General features: G+C 43.4%; 1 protein-coding gene across 4 annotated transcripts in view; it reads left to right on the top strand.

Moving 5' to 3' along the window:
* LOC133213100 (PALM2-AKAP2 fusion protein-like) overlaps positions 1-18,856 on the top strand; it is a 93,944-nt gene that overhangs the window by 62,215 nt on the left and 12,873 nt on the right. For all 4 annotated transcript variants that reach the window (XM_061355092.1, XM_061355091.1, XM_061355089.1 and 1 more), the window contains exon 2: positions 12,247-14,614. In XM_061355092.1, the coding sequence (XP_061211076.1) occupies positions 12,355-14,614 (2,260 nt within the window). In that variant the 5' untranslated portion in view covers positions 12,247-12,354. The remainder of the gene's footprint in view (positions 1-12,246; positions 14,615-18,856) is intronic.

Raw genomic sequence — 18,856 nt, 5'->3', positions numbered from 1 at the left:
TGAAAGGAAATTTCTAATTCCCCAGGATTTCTCAGCTGCCTTTTTCCCAAATAAGGAATTAGGAAAAAATCCTATCCATGTCTCACTTTCAATGAAGTATTTTTTTTTTTGCAGGAGATAGTGAAATGACTGTAGTGCTTAGTTTGTGTTATGAGCAAACCTTAGATGAAGTAGCTAGTTGCTCACAACGCCTAAGTCACATGGTAGGCCATATTTATAGCCTGGGGATAGCAATGACATGAGGAGAATTTAGCAACATCCTTCTTTTTAGAGGCTGTACACATTTGGCCTCTTACTAGCAAAAATGTTCTGTAGACCTTGTAGTCTTGACTTCTTTTTCTGTTAAATATTACTTATTTGTTGCCCATTTGTTGAAAAAGTATAGGAAAGTTTAATGGTAGTGGTTTTCATTTTGGGGGTATGTGTCTTTCATTGGGTACTTTTCTACATACACCGTCCAGAAAGTTAAAATCCATGCATGCCCTTAGAGGAAAAGCGCCGTGAATTGCTGTTCAATACAGTTACAAGGTTTTGGCTCTTGTGTAAAATCCCTATCTTGTAAACCAAATGCTGTTTTCATTGTGGTGTGTTTCTGGGAAAGGGGACTGGAGTGAAAGCATTTTTGTGTGGTGGTTTCCTGATGGGCTCTGAGCATGGTGACACATTGGAGTGTGATTCAGGGCAGGTGGCGTGCCAAGCTCTTGTTGGAAGTGGTTTCTCTCCCCACTTGTGCGCATAACACAGCTATTGGCAGAGATTCCAGTTACATTCTTTGATCACCATCATATTTTCCCCCTCCTCGCTTATGTAATTCAGATGATTTTTGAGGTAGGACTAGGGTAGGTTTCCTCTTTCTTAATGTCCTCTCAGTTTTCCTTTGTGAAGGTTCCAGGGGTCTGTTTTCGCCTGAGTCTGGAGGTAACAGCCTAAAATATATTTTGGCTAAAGCTAAATATAAATTGGGCCCTTTTTAAGCCACTGCGTAGACTCTTTTTATAGGAAGTTCTAGGGATCTCTAGCTTTAAAATAACCCCAATTTCCTTGAAAAACTGGAAAGAAGGCAATCCATAGAGTGCTTAGCCAGCTGTTTGTTTTCAGCTGTGGAGCTCTAACCCTCCCAAGCCTCACTCTCTGCAGTGAAATGGAGGTCAAAGTAGGTGATCCTGCCCCTCTGCTCATGTGAGACCTCAGCTGGAGTATTGTGTGCATTTCTGGTGTCCTCAACATAAAAAGAATATGGAACTGTTGGAACAAGTCCAGAGGAGGGCCACGAGGATGATCAGGGGACTGGAGCACCTCCCGTATGAAGATAGGCTGAGAAAGTTGGGGCTGTTCAGCCTGGAGAAGAGAAGGCTGCATGGAGACCTCTTAGCACCCTTCCAGTGTCTGAAGGGGGCCTATAACAATGCTGGGGATGGACTCTTCATTAGGGACTGTAGTGACAGGACAAGGGGTAACAGGTTAAAACTTAAACAGGGGAAGTTTAGATTGGATATAAGGAAGAAATTCTTCACTGTAAGGGTGGTGAGGCACTGGAATGGGCTGCCCAAGGAAGTTGTGAATGCTTTATCCCTGGTGGTGTTCAAGGCCAGGTTGGGCAGAGCCTTGGGCTGCGTGGTTTAGTGTGAGGTGTCTCTGCCCATGGCAAGGGGCTTGGAACTTGATGATCTTAAGGGCCTTTCCAACCCTAACTGTTGTATTCTATTTAAATGAGCATTGTCCTGCTCTTTGTGCACCAGGAAGAGCAGGCTACTCTCAGGTGAGACATGCTGTACCATGCAGTTACCTAGGCATACCTTTGCTAAAGGAGATTTTGCTGTGACAGGTCTTAACCTAATGGGTTAGAACAGCTATAGCAAGGCCTACTGATAGAGGCAAAGCATCAATAATAATTCTTAACCTTCTTCAGATCTCAAAGAGAGGTGGGTGTTTAGACTTCTTTTCATATTTCTGAGTATAATTTGTTCCTCTAGCCCTCCCTGCAGCATTACTCCTAACTGTCAAACTCCAGTAGATCTTGAACACCAGTGCCCTTTAGAAGTGCAGCAAGTATTAATTAGGCTTTAGGAAATATTTAAAAGTGGTAAGATCTGCAGCAGTTGGCATTTGTGAAGCAGATACATGAAAGAAGGTGAAAAATGATCTCAGTTATTCTTTGCAAAGGTTTTTAGGTGTTTCCTTCAGTTAAAGCGTTCGGTTTGTACTGTGTTGCCCTTGAAAGTAAATGGTGAGAAAGCTCCAGCATAGAAATAATGTATCTTTGTTCAGAAAATGTATTTACAAAAGATTTACAGAACTGTATCTGCCAGTGACAGAATCTACATCCTCAGAAGACTTCAATACTAATACATTTCAGAAAGCCTACTTGCGCACTTAGAACAGGTTTATCTTTGTTCCTCCGATGTATTAGAATAGTTTTCCTAGCAGCCGTAAGATCTGCTTGGAGAAGGAGTGAACTGTGTGTCCTTCTGTCTCCATTTACTGCTTTCCTCCTGCCCTGCCTAACCCAGATTCCTTCCTCAGAAGGTCCCTTTCTCAAGATGATTAATATGCCAGTGTTTTTCTCTGGGTCTCGCATTTGAAGAGGAGGGTTGTAGCTCCTCCATTCTTTAGATGGAACAAGAACCCCTGTCCCCAGTGAAAAAAGGAAGGAATTTTGGAAATCCTCGTCTCTTTGTTTTTTCCATGCAAGTGACCATAAAGGTCACCCTTTCCTTCTGCTGACATTATCTAGATGGGTTAGAGAGTATTAAAAGCAAGGCTTAGTTTAGCATCCTTTCCCCTCCCCACTGGGATTAGATCATGCTTTATCAGAGCAATTGTTCCATCCTCAAAGTGTGAAGCACAGATTTCAGTGCAGTGTTTTGTGAAACTGTGATTTTTTTTACTTTATTGGTTGGTTGGTTGGTTGGTTTTTGTGGGTACATTCAAAAGCCAAGTTTTGCTGGGCTCAGTATCTATATAGGGCACTCTGTTAAACTGAACATTTTTCTGTCCTTATTCAGACAGAGAGACTAGACTTGGAATTTCTCTGCTTTACTTAACATCAAACCGTAAGCTGAACATGAGAGAGTGCTACTAGCATTAGAGCTGTGAGATCTGAGCTCCAACCCACCAGCAGTGACTGAGGAAAAACTGTCCGAGTGGATTCTCCAAATGTAGGGGTTCATGGTATAGAGCCTTATCTGTAACTTTAGCTGTGAAGAAGAAATTCTTCTTCTGTTGCTAAAGGATTGTATTGTTCCTTGTATTCCCTGCCAGGTAGTGGATGATTTTCTGATTGTATAATGCTCCTTATGTGTTAGCTCGATGTGGTGTTCTTCATTTCCTCCAGCAAACTGTTGCACTTTCTTAGGTAGCATTGGAGACTGCTTCAAGAGATTGTATTTACCATTTTAAGTGACTTAACATCACACTCTCTGTAAATCCAATATTCCAGCCCTTGGAAGCATTCAGTCTTGTTTCAGCAAAGACAGATTTTAGAGACAAGCCACAGGAAAGTAAGCCTTAGGCAAAACACTTAACAAAGGTAAAAAGTACTAACCATCTGTGGTGTCGCAGTTGATTAATACTCTGACACATTTGTATTGACTTGGAATCTAGTGCTGTGTCTCTGCAGCACTGGTTTATCTCCCATGCTGTCACACAGGGCCTATTATCATGGTCATTCCGTGCTAGGGAACTGACTGAAGTGATAGAAGAAATAATACTTAACTACATGTTTTTCTTTTGAGATAGAAATCAGTTTGTAAGCGACCAATTTGTAACATCAGGAGTGGGATTTCAACTGATGAGAATGATGAGAGAAACACATTTTGCTGGATGAAATGCTTTCTTATGCATGCATTCACTGCTCTAATTCAGTTGCACTTTCAGACTGACCTTCCTTACGAACATCACAGAGCACAAGAGAATCATCTTTTGAATGGAGGCTCTTGTACCTGAAATAATATTAGTACCAATTCACTTATCTCTTGAGTACAGAGAGCATTCTGGAACTCCTCAGGGCATCCGCTTATGTGAGTGCTGATAGAAAACTGGGGAGCGGGGTTAGGGTGTGACTACCAAACCGTGCTGCAGCTTCTGAATGAAAGTTTAATCAGAGCTTCCTGTAATTTCAGAATTTCAGGATCTTGATTACTGTAGAGCTAAATGGAGCTTTCACAGCAAAGCTAACCAGCCCCACGCACTAGTATCTGAGTCTACTCCACGCAAATATATACTGCTTTCCCTATTGCCAGCTATGTAACCATCATAATGCACTATAATAACCTCTGTGATGTTTTTTCTTCATCAGAAGTTGTATTTCTTTTCATTTAGAAGTTAGCAGCCTTTTGTCCCTAGATATACATTTTCATATAAATCTCTTTGTCCATACAGGTGCTTCATGCAATTATGCAGTTTTTTTCCAGGAATTAAAATATTTCATAGAAAGTAGCCAGCCTTTTTGGTTGCTGTTTTGGGGGGTTTGGTTTTGGGTTTGTTTTTTTTTAGAGGGGGCGGTTGTTTTGTTTTCTTTTCTCCTCTTAACAGTATTTGAAATCCAGTCACTAGGTTTGCAAATTCTTCACAGAGAGACTAGATCTGTATTTTTAAGGAGTTAAGAGAAAATAACTGGTGTAAAGGAACAGTTGGCTTCCTAGCTTAGAAAAACTGCTTCCAATTCATACATCTTGAACTTACTGGGAAGTGGCAAGGGTTATTCCAAAGTTGGATCCTGGCTTACCCAGGAAAAACTTCAGGCTGTTTGTTACTGATGGCACAGAAAATACCAGACAGATGTTTGGAAAAATTCAGTATTGTTCATTAAGTGCTAGTCATTAAAATATCCTACCGTGAAGAATATGTTTATCATTAAAGTATTTATAATTTTGGGGTGATTTTTCCCCATCCTTAACATGTTACAGCAGCAAAAGAAGATTGGACTTTGATGAAGTTTTATAGCATATCACATGGGGAAGCTGAAGCCTGTGGCTCAGCTGGAATGACAAATAATATTGCAAAGCATTTCCCATGCTTTCTGAGCAAATTCAGTCACAGCCCCCTCTCTAAAAGAGACAAAAAGGAACACAGAGAAAACCACTCAGAAAATGCCACACAGCAAGCTCTCCAAGTAGCCATTTGTTAGGGCACTCTGTCCCCACATCCCTTATTATTGTATTCCAAAAGAGCCCCCTACTGCTTCTTAGGGAGAGGTATTATGAAGTTGCAGTGATTTTTAGGCTGCACTCATGTGATTTCTGAAGTGCTTAAAAGGGGATAAACCAGGTTTTCTTCAAGAAAATTTGCCTATTGTACTATCTGGCTATCTCAGACAAGTCACTAAGAGCACAGAGAGCTACTTACAGAGAATGTCACTGTGACACTCAATGCTAATACATTTTAGTCTTTGGAAATAGTTTCCATCTGTGTTTTGAAGACAACATGTAGTGCACTGTGAGAGGAACAGTCCAGGTTTTGCTTTTTGTGTGCAAGTACAATTACGAATGGAACTATTCAAGGTGGAGCCAGCATGTGCCTGACATGTCGTAAATTCAGTGAAATTTGGCAACAGGATTTGGAGATCTTTCTCTTTTTTTTTCTGAAACTTGAACTTTATCCAGTTTATTAAGTGAAAATTATTAAATTTAAATAAACCTTTTAAAACCTTCAGAGTCAGAATGAAAATATTATCAGGAAAAACGGGGCCTTTTCACACAGGAGCAAGAAGACAACACTTTGGATTTGAGTTTTTTGGTGGGTTTTCTTTAGTATTTTATGAAAAAGCATAGTTCCTGTAGGTAATGTTAGTAGAAATCCCCTTCCTTTCCTTGAGGCCCACATCAGCAGTGCATCCTTTTCTTCCTCGGTTCCGAGATCTTTTTGAAGAGTTTTTCTCTGCTTCTGCTGTCTCTCAGCTCACCTGAACAGGAAATTTCCAATCACAAAGTGTTTGGCCTGTTTCTTCATACTGCTTTCTGCAGAGGTTCCCACCTAGAGAGAGCATTCTTGTCCCTCCAGAAACAGGGGGTATCACCTCATTTTTGGAGGTGTGCGAGTTGGCAGCTGCCCCTTGAGAGTCTGCTGTGGGAGGGAGCCAGCATGAAACAGGAGCCGTCACAGTGGTTTAGGCTGTTATTCCCATCTGGGATAAGATGGGATGGTGGCACCTTTCCGGGCACCAGTTGAGTGGTAGTGAGTATGAGCTGTGAGGGATGCATCTTATCGCCTTCTACAATTCTGCTTTTGCTTTCTTGCTCGTTAAGAGCTACAATGTTTCCATCTCATACCATTCTTCTACAGAAAACAACTTAGTTAAATACTTGCTGTTGCTAGCAAGAGTGAATCTGTATCTGTGTTGGGTAGGGGGTTTGTTGCTGTACATGGTGGCCATCTGGAAGTGCAGAGGTGCAGATAACTTCTGTGTCTTTGCAGTGCTTGTGGTGGCTCCATCTGTGACACAGATGGTGACTGCGTTCTTCAGAAGGGTGAGCTGAATGAAAGCAGATGCTCTCTTGAAGGTTTGCCAGACTCAGCCCCCTAGTAAATCCATCATTTGGCTCCTCCTCCATTGCAAAGAGACTTTGAAGAGGCAGGCCAAGACAGTGGGTGAAAAGGGAGAAGATGATTGACATGAGCAGGGAGGTGTGGATTAGCCAGTCAACCATACGCAAATGTGATTTTAGCTACGCTATTGTACTAAACCTGCTTGAGGAATAGCGGGCCCAAGAGTTAGATCCAAGAGCAGAGGGAGAAGGGAAAGAATTGAGCAAACCACTGCCCCAGTGATGAGGCAGTGGGAGTAGAAGCAGGTGCAGTACAGGACATCTTCAAAGGAAGATGGAAGCCTGAGGAAATAGAAATTGTGTTACAGGTTTTTTAAGCCATTAAATGTTTTTAGCTGTCTAATCTTTTCCTCTGCCCCCTGACCACTGTTGCTTCAGAAGAATGTCAGTGTGGCTCAGAAGGATTGCCTCCCACTTGCAGTCATTTTGCATTTTGAGCTGCATCAAACAAAGAACGGCACTGGCAGTACATTTGCTGGGTCTTGCACACCCACATTTTTTTCCTCCTAGAAGAGTTGATTGCCCAAACACTTACACTTTTGTAGATGAAGAATTCAGCCAAGGAGGAAATATGCTAATAATTCTCTAAGCTGCTAATAACTGCAGTTTACTGAAGTGCAGCAGCATTGTACAAGTGACACTAATTACCCAGTTGCTTCTTGACTTAAACAGAAAAGAATGCACATTCAGAGACTGTGTAAATGTAGCAGTAACTTCTGGAAAATCTGGGTCTAGATGAGCAGTATATGGGAATTGCTGAATGCTGTGTGGCTGACTACAGTTGGTGTTGAATGCAGTCCTTTCCCCATTTACAGGCCTTTGTAATGGTGCAGGCTTTGAAAAGCCGCCTCCCTGTAGGCAGCAAATACAAAGCTGCTGGTACATACTTATCACTGAGGAGCAAAAGTAGCCCCCTGGCGAGCTTGCCTCCTTCTGCCAGACAGCTGAGGCAGGGGGTCTGTATGTGTTCCACTGCCCTCCTACTCCAAGCCTCCACCAACCCCTTGCATAAGTTAACCTGAACCAGCCCTGTTAAGAAAAGCTTAGTTTTGTCAGCTGCTTCCATCCTTATGATCTCAGTTATCTTCAGGTAACTCATTAGTAGATTGACTTCTGCTCCTCACTGGATTGCCTGACCTCACAAAATTGTCCCCAGACTCTGCCAGAACGTGTTGAGGGAAAAACTGGGTGTTTTTTTCAATACTAGTTTTTTTCCTCCTCTGGTGTTTCTCCCTGGCTTCTCTGCCATGCTGGGAACCCTTCTCCTTGCTCAGTTACTAATCCCCTTAAAAAAAAGGCTCCCTCCCATAAGTAGCAATGTTTCCTTGTAGCTTTTATGGCAAAGTTGTCTGGCTTAGTACACAATTACATGTGTCACACTAATTTCATGAACACATGCACTTTCTGTAATGTCATAAATGCGTACCCTGATCAGTTACAGATATGTGCCTTAATTGTGCGCTGTGGATTGCAGCTATGAGAGGATGGGCCGGCAATCATAAGAAAGTGGTACAGTACTGCATCTGTGGTTCTGTTCCCTAACTTGAATGCCCAAATGTGGTATGATTTGAAACAGTTGATACATCAAAGCAGTGATGGAAGTAGACATGCTGTAGTAAATAGGGTCTCTGGAACAATCAAGGGCATATTCCCAGCTCCATGGTGTGGAGATACTAGAAGCACAGGGCCAGGGGGCCCTTCAGCTCTGCATGGGTTCAGCAGGGAGAAATGTTTCGGTGGCTGTGGTGCACAGCTTCATTACCTGATTTTGTGCATCCACAGAAGATGTGTTCTGACAGCTACAGGTTAGCCACCAATGTCGCCTAGTAGCTTTGATCTGACAGATTAGAAGCAAACGTTAGCACGAGCATGATGATCTTCTCATGATTTGTGTGAAAGCAGACAGCCAGCAGTCCTGCACTGGCACTTAAGTCCCTTTGCACAGGCTGCTCCAGGAAGTAACATCCCCCGTTTTGCACCTGCAAGTCAGGGAGGGAGATTGGAACACAACTATAAGAAATGTATTGCAGTCTTAATCCTGTCACCTGAGTACCCATTGTATCACGATACCTGGAGCTCTGCAGGCAAATCAAGAGCAGTTCTTGCCCTTTCAGGTTAAAAGAAACTTTATTCTTTCATTCCTGCTGTACCCACTCAAAAAAGTAAGGACTTCTTATACTGGCTTTTCTATGTTTTTTAGCAGAATATCTGCTTTCTTGAATACATCCTTAATAGGACTAAAGAAACAAAAGAAAATAGGCCATGTTTAGGTGTTTAAGTGGTGAAAAATATAATATGCTTTAAGAGAAGCAGTGCTAGAAACTTCAGCTGGAAGATTTCTAGGTTCAACAGAAAGTAAAATGAAAAGTAGAACCAGTGAGGTATATCAAGTGTAATACATAGACAAAGGCAGGTTGGTTCTTTCTTTGTTTTTAAAGGTTATCCCCAATATTTAAGCATAATTAACAAGAAAATACTTAATGGCTGGAGCCAGCATGTCTTTGGCTGTGTACAACTACATAAACAGAAAACTTTCCAAGTGCTTTTAGAAAGAGAGCTTTTCTGGCTGTCTGGCTGTAATTCCTTAAGGTGCATTAAATGCATTTTACTGCCTCTGTAAACCCAGAGGCAATGTGATTGTTCAGGTGACGGGTAGGTGTCATTGTGCTCCTAGCTGATCATCTTCTTCTGCAGTGCGTATTAATAGCACACAGGATAATGGACAGCAAGGGCAGGGGTGACCAGCAGGCAACAGTGCCCTTGTTGGCTGCTGATTTCACAGAGCTCGGTAAGTGCCATTTGCTTCACAAGCCTGTGCCTCAGACACAGAACCACATGTGTAAAGGGAACCAGAGACATCAGATACTATGTTTCTGTTTTTAAATGTTACTCAAAGTGAATAGCTATGTCACAAAAGGTTTTCAGGTGTTCGGGAGAGTTAGGAACAGCTATCAAATTCTTTTTCAAAAATGATGTTGAAAACATACTCTTCTTTCAGTGTTTCTCTTTTTTTTTTTTTTTTTTCCTTTCAGCAGGGAATAGTTACTGAGACATTGACATATTCCTAGCCAAATCAGAGGTTCCTTCATAGTTAGTCACAGGAAGTTCAGTGACTGGTAAAATCTGTCCATACCTGAGCATAAGTAGGGTTTCTTTCAATACCCTCCTTGAGATCAGAGGCAACACATCAGGGAGAAATATTAATCCAGTGTATCTGCACTACAGATAAAACCAGTGGGAGGCAGATCATGACTCCAATCCCTGTCATGCTCCTTGTGGTGGTCTTCATGCCACAGGAGTTGCAAACACTTCCTGTCTCCCAGGTCCAGGTGTGTGTGGGTTTCCATGTGGGATGGAGAAAGACCTTGAGTCTTCCCAGAATGATGAATTCTACCCTGTCTTTGATGACCAGGAGTGACCCGCTGAGAAATGAACATTGGCTGCTGTTATCATGTCCTTTTTTCCTAACTTGGGATGACTCACCCACTCTTCCTGCATGTTAGCATCTGTGTCTGTAAAACAGGGGCAGTCATACTTTCCATCTGTAGAAGCATTATGAGATTTAGAATCATAGAATCAGAGAATAGTTAGGGTTGGAAAGGACCTTAAGATCATCAAGTTCCAAGCCCCCTGCCATGGGCAGGGACACCTCACACTAAACCATCTCACCCAAGGCTCTGTCCAGCGTGGCCTTGAACACCACCAGGGATGGAGCATTCACAACTTCCCTGGGCAGCCCATTCCAGTGCCTCCACCACTCTTACAGTGAAGAATTTCTTCCTTATATCCAATCTAAACTTCCCCTGTTTAAGTTTTAACCCATTACCCCTTGTCCTATCACTACAGTCCCTAATGAAGAGTCCATCCCCAGCATCCCTATAGGCCTCCTTCAGATACTGGAAGGCTGCTATGAGGTCTCCACGCAGCCTTCTCTTCTCCAGGCTGAACAGCCCCAACTTTCTCAGCCTGTCTTCATACAGGAGGTGCTCCAGTCCCCTGATCATCCTCGTGACCCTCCTCTGGACTTGTTCCAACAGTTCCATGTCCTTTGTATGTTGAGGACACCAGAACTGCACGCTGAGGTCTCACATGAGCAGAGTAGAGGGGCAGGATCACCTCCTTCGACCTGCTGGTCATATTCCTTTTGATGCAGCCCAGGATATGATTGGCTTTCTGGGCTGCAAGCACACACTGAAGCTGGCTCATGTTCATTTTCTCATCGACCAGCACCCCCAAGTCCTTCTCCACAGGGCTCCTCTGAATCTTCTCTGCCCAACCTGTAGCTGTGCCTGGGATTGCTTCGACCCAGGTGTAGGACCTTGCACTTGTCATGGTTAAACGTCATGAGGTTGGCATCAGCCCACCTCACAAGTGTGTCAAGGTCCCTCTGGATGGCGTTCCTTCCCTCCAGCATATCAACCTAACCACACAGCTTGGTGTCATCGGCAAACTTGCTGAGGGCACACTCAATCCCACTGTCCATGTCACCAACAAAGATGTTGAACAAGACCAGTCCCAACACTGATCCCTGAGGGACACCACTCGTTACTGGTCTCCAGCCGGACATTGAGCCATTGACCACAACTCTTTGCGTGCGGCCATCCAGCCAGTTCTTTATCCACCAAGTGGTCCATCCATCTAACTGATGTCTCTCCAATTTAGAGAGAAGGATGTTGTGTGGGACAGTGTCGAACACTTTGCACAAGTTAAGTAGATGACATCAACTGTTCTAGCCCTGTCCATCAGCCCCATCATAGAAGGCCACCAGATTGGTCAGGCAGGATTTCCCCTTAGTGAAGCCATGCTGGCTGTCACCAAGCACCTTGTTGTTTTTCATGTGATTAGCATGCCTTCCAGGCGAACCTGCTCCAAGCCTTTGCCAGGCACAGAGGTGAGACTGACTGGTCTGTAATTCCCTGGGTCATCCATTTTCCCCTTCTTGAAAATGGATGTTATATTTCCCTTTTTCCAGTCATCGGGAACTTCACCTGACTGCCATGATTTTTCAAATATGATGGCCAGTGGCTTAGCAACTTCATTTGCCAGCTCCTTCAGGACCCGTGGAGGGATTTCATCAGGTTTGTGCATGTTCAGGTTCTTAAGATGGACTTGAACCAGATTCGCTTCTACAGTGGGCCCAATGTTTTCATTCTCACAGTCCCTGCGTCTGCCTTCCAAGACGTGAGTGGTGTGGTCAGAGCCTTTGCCAGTGAAGACCGAGGCAAAGAAGTCATTCAGAACCTCAGCCTTCTCGAAATCCAGGGTAGCCAGTTCTCCTGATAGCTTTCCTTCTGGTGCAGAAAACATTTTTAAATTACCAAGATGACAGGTATTTTGTGCTGTTTATGCAAACCCTTGAAGAACCTAAACTACCGAGTCATTAAGAACTTGTAAATCCAAAGCTCATTTTTTAGTAGCAAACAAGGACACAGGCATGAAATAATGACAAAGTGAGTATGGTAAGCCCATGGGAGATACTTAAAGGAAAGTTTGTTGGTTTAGTGCCTTGTCCAGCTTGTCGTAAGGTAGCTTTCTGGTTTTTTATGTTAATTATTTGCTTTGCTTTCCCACAGTCTGAGGGGCTGCTTAAATCTCAAGTTTGAGAGGTGCTAGGATTCGCTTTCCGGATGGCGTTTACTCAGCAAAAATTAAAATGTTGCTTTTTAGGACTTCATCAAAGTTTTGTTCTTTTTTATTTTAGAAATCTTCCAGAATCCCTGAAGATGACATCAGGTTGAGAAAAAACAGAGACCAAAACTGTGCCAATTTCTTGGAGCCAGCTACTGTGCTTGCTACAAAAGAAGAGAAAATGGAAATTGAAGTTCCAGTTTCTGAACATAAAAACATCACCACAGTGGCTTCACCACATCCTGTAGACAATCCAACACATTTCTTTTCCTCTGCTGCAAGCCACAATGGTCTTAAGGAAAGGCACGAATCTCTGGACAGTGAAGTTGCTAAGGAGATCAGATACCTAGATGAAGTGCTGGAGGCAAATTGCTGCGATTCTAGTGCAGATAATCCCTTTAATGGGACATCCTCCCCTGAACCAAGTGCAGTCTCCATTATGGATGGCTCAGGAGCATCTGTTAATGTCAATAATAGTTCCACTCCCAGTGAAAGGGAAGAAAATGTAGCTGACAAGCAGACACCTTTGGTAGTTGAACCAAGTGAAGCTAGCATAACACATGAGAACCTGAAATCTAATGGCCATTCCTTCAGTGGACTGAAAGATGACACTAGGGATAGTCTGAAGGTGCCAGGAAGTCCTACTTCTTCAAACAGTTCTAGAAGATCCTCTAAGGATGGAGAAACAACTCTTACAACCCTTAAGAAAGAGGCAAAGTTTGAACTACGAGCCTTCCATGAAGACAAAAAGCCCTCAAAGCTCTTTGAAGATGAGGAAGAGAAGGAAAAATACAGGGTCCGCAAAGTGAGACCGTCAGAGGAAATGATGGAACTTGAAAAGGAAAGAAGGGAACTTATTAAAAGTCAGGCTGTCAAGAAAAACCCCAACATCGCTGCCAAATGGTGGAACCCTCCCCAAGAGAAGACCCTGGAGGATCAACTGGATGAAGAGCATCTGGAGTCCCACAAGAAGTACAAGGAGCGCAAGGAGAGACAGCAGCAGCAAGGTGCAACATCCTTTGTACCACCAGAGCCAGTCACTATCAAGAAAGAGGATATTGTCACAGAGCAGATAGACTTCTCAGCCGCCAGAAAGCAGTTCCAGCAGATGGAGCATTCAGGGCTGTCTCAGGGCCAGGCCCCACCGAAGCGGTCAGGAACACCCAAAATGTTCTCCATCAAACCCTTCTACAAAAGCCTCAATTCTCCTCATGTTGATAGGCCAGTGTCCTCCGTTACAAGACCCATTTCAGTGTGTGGGCCAGCAGGACAGCTGGAGGAGAACAGTGCCGCTGTTGTCAAAACACAGAAGGTCTCCTGTACCTCAGAAGATGATACAAGTACTCAGACTACAGCTGCTGACCCAGTAAGAGAGTTACCATGCAGTGATAGCTCCAGAGCTGGACAGGCCTCGAAGCTGTGGGCAGAGGATGGAGAATTCATGAGTGCAAGAGCAGTCTTCACGGTGGTGAAGGATGATGGACAGGGCATGCTAGACCAGTTCCCAAAGTCAGGCAGCTCCTCTTCTCCTCCAGAGGAGCTCGACTCCGGCTTGGATGACTTGTCTGTCAGGTCTCAGGATACCACCGTCTTGGAGACCCTTTCCAACGACTTCAGCATGGATAACATCAGTGACAGTGGTGCTTCCAACGAGACCATGAGCGCCCTGCAGGAAAGCTCGCTGGCTGATTTCTCCCTGCCGCAGACCCCCCAGGCTGACACTCCAGCAGAGTGCAGGGGTGAAGGCATCTCTAAGTCATTCAGCGACCCGGGCTGCGACTCACCCTCCTCTGCCTTGGCGGACTCCATGCTGATTGATGACCAGCTGGAATACCATGCTGGCCTGCTGGTTCAAAACGCTATCCAACAAGCCATAGCCGAGCAGGCGGATAAAGCAAGCTACAGGAAAGAAGAAACCCCAGTGGAGAAGGGGGTCTCGGTCAAAGAGCAGCCAGCCACCACTGGGCCAGCTCCAGCCTCCAAGGGGCAGCAGAACCCAATGTTTGAGCCACCCCAGGTGTCCTCACCTGTCCAGGAAAAAAGGGACACCATACCAAAGATTTCAAAAGAGGAAGACTCAGGACTCAGGGAAGGGAAGAGTTTGCAGCAGTCTCCTGTGTACTCAGCCAGCCAGCCATTCCTTGTGGAGGAGAACAGGCATGAAGTCAGCTATTTCAGCAAGTATTCAGAGGCAGCTGAGCTGAGGAGCACAGCTTCCATCCTGGCCACGCAGGAATCTGAAGTGACCGTGGGCCCTTTCAAGTTACGATCAAGGAAGCAGCGGACTTTATCGATGATAGAAGAAGAGATCAGAGCTGCCCAGCAACGAGAAGAGGAGCTGAAGAGGCAGCGGCAAGGTCTGCAGATGGCACCAAGCCCTGTTATAAAGACCGCACCACCCATGCCCACCACCAGAACTGTGTCTTACAAAACTGCACCAGGTAAGAGCTCAAAGTGTCAGAGGGGAAGTGAAATGAGACTGAAGGGTCAGGTCAGATTTGGGTTTATGTCATTTTTGAATGAATACATCATTTTTCAGGGACTGAAGGGTTGTCATGACTTCATCTGCCTGGAAACTGCAAGCAGGAGGAGAGCATGGGAATACCCAACTTTGTCTGTTAGCTCTCCTTTGGAAATCTCCAGTGTTTTTTTTTTTTTTTTTCCCAAATGTAACACAGAAGAAATTTATATAACCTGCTGTCATTAAGAAACCCTGCGCTCTATTTGTCCTCATGACATGTTTATCACTGCTCAGACCACCCACTGAAATTTACCATAATCACAAGAAAGGACAGCGGTAGTTTTGGCAGCTGTGTGGATATTTAAAAGACAAACATACAAAGCTTTTTTAAACAGGCTTTCTGTTCTCTTTCACATCATTAAAGGAGTGCAAAGGTAGTGGAGATTTAGAGATCTTAACATTTTGCCTCAGATTTCTTTTTGTGTGTGTTTTGCTTTCTGTTTCAGGTATTTCTTGATGTTATTAATGATCTTTGTCTGGTAAAAAGTTCTCCAGAGCTGTGAGCAGCCATGTGTTTCAGCTGGTGTCATTTACTACTGAATTAAGCAGGTGTCACAAACAAAATGTTTAATACATTCAGTAGAAGTCCTCCTCTGACTGATCAGCTTTTGGGTCCTTGTGGTAACATTCACAGCAGTTACAGCTTATCTTTCTCCTCCTTCCCTTTTCAAAATAGAAAATCAAGCACTTAACGACCTCTTAATATTAAAAAAAAGGGAGATATAACAAAAATAGAAACACAAGCCAAGCTTATTTCTTTTTAGTAACTTCTATAAGTGTAGACCTGCATATGCTTTGCAAGTACTTAGAAGTTTTTATTGACAGTGACCATTGTGAAGAAGTAGTAATTTTACCTAGAGGGCTTAAGTTCCACCCTTATTTCCACTAGTGTAAATCTGAGCCAGTGATGCTTCCAAAAATTGTGCAGGGTGATTGTGTTCTTTTGAAAGTCATGGCAAACTTGAGTAAGGTTTGGATTTAGTCCATTACCCAATCCAATTGTGAACTTGGAGTGTTACGCAGAACATAAATAGCTAATATTTGGCTTTGTTTCTTCTGCAAAGAGGATGATTTTAACTGTGTTTCTTGCAAAAAAAAATGTAGCAGATGTCAATGATTTCTTTGAAGTGCTATTGCTATTACTCCTATAGAATTGGATTTTTGATAGGGAACCTCCATAAGGTGTTTTGAGCAACAGGGTACTGTAGATCTCTCAGCTAGACTGCTTGTGTAAAGGTACTCTCATTACCACTTTCAAAATCAGCATTGTCTGTAGCTGCAGGTGCAGCTGATAATGGTTGCTTGTTATCTACAAGTGATGTGGGAAGGGCTGCTGACACTAATGCTTGTTTCAATGGAGCATCTGGGAAAACTGTATTTCTGCTCATTCTTGTTTCTCTATACAACAAGGCATTTACTTTGTGTCTGATGTGAAAATGTTCATTGGAAATTACATTCTAGTGAGAATGATAAACTTACATTTATAATGACTCGTTCCAGACAGTATCCTTTAAATGTGCAACTGCCATATGTTCAAGAAAAAAAAAGGGACCTGTTAGCTGATGACTCAAGCTACTGCAGTTTGCAGCTGGTGATGAGGCAAAGAACTAATTCCTAAGAAAAGATGAATATGTGGCAATGTGTAAGGATGTCGTTCATTAAAAAAAACACCAAAGTCATTCTTACATGATCTGCTTTTGGTGATTTCTAAACAGCAGATGTGCTCAGCAGAGCTCTCAGCTGGCAGAAGGTAGCTTGGCACCTTTAGCATTGCAGGGTGCATACGCTCAGCTCATCTCATCCTTGCTGTACCTTTGGCCAGCTGTGTTACAGTTAAAGATGGCAGGCAAAAATAGGGAGAAGGGATGTCGTGCAACCCTTGGAAGGTTGCAGGAAATTTTCTTTTATTTTAATATTTACAGCATCTTTTCAGTAATTAAAAAGCCTGAAGCAAAAAGTGATTTAGCAGAGACCACAAAATCTGTCTGTACAGCTTCACTGTGGCCAGCTACAGAGGTGATTTACAGAGCAGAGAAGAAAACCTGCTTGGGGTAGGCCCAGGGAGGAATATTCTGTAGAACATGTGTGATATTGTAATCTGAATATTTTTTCAAAAAGGATAAGAATAAGAATGAACAGAGGTACTTCTGTCACCAGATTGGCTTACCCAGAGAAAGAATTAGAGCTCTTAATATCAGGATACCTCAGCAGAAAGGTATTAGGGGGTCCAGTCTGAATTTGAAAATCTGTTGTTAGTCTTTAAGTGGGGAATTTTAACTCGCCAGAACAATTCGAGGAGGTGCTGTAATTAACTTAATTAGCAATGGCCTACCTAGCAGGTTCTTTTTCAGAAGTGGAGTGGGCAGAGTAGCTTTACCAGGGCTCCCTGGTTATTTACTACTCCTGCCCCACTTCACTACTTTGAACCAGTGTTATGTGGATAACAGAAACACAAACCACAAAAAGGACTGCAGGGAACTAAACTGCTAATTTGACTGAAGTGCGGAAGATTAACACAATTCATATGGGTGTATGTGTGAAGTAACTGCTAAGTACTTAAGATCATAAACAGGCTGTTTTTACCACCCTGACATACAACTTAATGCTGATAGTAACACTGAACTTGGTGCCTGCAAACCCTCCAATACAAGCCAGCGTGTTTCCTAGTAATAAGCTTCTGTATTCCTAATAAGTATCCTTTGAAGCTGCCTGGGATGCTTCAAAGCAGCCTTTTAACCCATCTCAGGTCATTGGAGCAAGACGTAGAGTAATTGCAGTGGACTGAGTTGTGTGCAACACCGGATAAGACCTTCTCCAAGGTGCTCCTGGAAAGGTGAATAGAAGGACTTACATGAACTCCTTTAGCAAAAAGTCGGGTTTACTGCATGAAGAAACCCAAGAAAGACCAAAAAAACCCTTGAGTTTGCAAATTAGAGAGTCATTGTAGATCCTGAAATATCTGTGGATTTAAATGTGAACATTTCCTGTGCAGTTTTGCTGCAGCACTTGCTGCCCTTGGCGAGGTGTTGAGCAGCTGCATAGCAAGCCAGTGGTTTTCTTCTACAATGTGCGGGCAGTGCACCATCCCTCTTGGGCAGAGCAGCTGAGGCTGTTCGATAGTCAATTTGAACAGCATGATGTGTGTGTGACACAAAGGGATCAAGAATACATTTGGGAGTGAAATTCCCACGTTCCTTTTATTAGGAGCATTTCGACCATGAAGAACTTTTGTCTGACTTCCTGTAGTGCTTGGCTCAAGTAATCCTGTTCATCAGAGGTGTGAAAATTACTTCATGAGAGGTCTTGGTTCTGTGAAGGCTTTTCTGTTGGAGAGAAACCCTTTGTCAATATTTGCTGTCTCATGACAAGGCATGGGAAATCTCTTAACATAAGAATCTATGCCTGGGAGAAGCTTTTCTGAAGCTGCCGCATCTGACTTACTGGTGTTTGTCACCAAAGCATTGCAAGGTTCGGCAGAAGGCATGTTGCCTTCCCTGCACTCATCCACCAGCACTCAGACCCGTCTGCACACACATCTGGGAGGGCTGCTCACCAAGCAATCATCTTCTGTTATCCTCAGCTGTTGAAGTAGATGAGAGAATTTCAGTGAATGGCAAAAGCCCACGAGAGAATGAGCAGAATGAGGCTTAGAGATGTGAGTGTTCAGGTACCTCCAAATAGTGAGGGATATGTGTGTGCTGTCTTCTTTGTTCTCCTTGCTTTCTTCTAAGTGATAACTGTGGAGCGTAATCCTCTGTCAGAGGAGCCACTTCAGCCTGAAAACCATTCTCACTAGTAAATCCCTGCACTAAGGAAACTTCCCAGGTTCAGCCACAGCCTGAAGATACTTATTGCACGGTGTGAGGAGAAGCAGAAACTTTGGGGAAAGATATTTTTAGTATTTGTGGCCATGGGAAAATTTGCAATGCTCTATATACATGTACAGGGATCAGGTGTAATACCTATGCATGAACCCCTTTTTAAAATGAGAATTTTGAGAAAAGCTAGAGCAGAAATGAAGCCTTTGAGTTGATGGAAGATAGCTTCCTTACCCATTCATAAGCACCAGTATAAGGGAAGCCAAGTTCATAACTCTCTTCAAGGATTTCTCTGGAGTGCTCATCACTCATTCCCCAAACACCTCCAGGAGTGCCTTATCAGA

Source organism: Neopsephotus bourkii, unplaced genomic scaffold (assembly GCF_033783945.1).
Source record: "Neopsephotus bourkii isolate Nb327-2 ecotype Australia unplaced genomic scaffold, CSIRO-AGI_Nbou_v1 NB_776, whole genome shotgun sequence".
NCBI classification, from domain to species: domain Eukaryota; kingdom Metazoa; phylum Chordata; class Aves; order Psittaciformes; family Psittacidae; genus Neopsephotus; species Neopsephotus bourkii.
The sequence above is the reverse complement of the archived record's forward strand: the minus strand, read 5'-3'. Positions and strand labels throughout refer to the sequence as shown.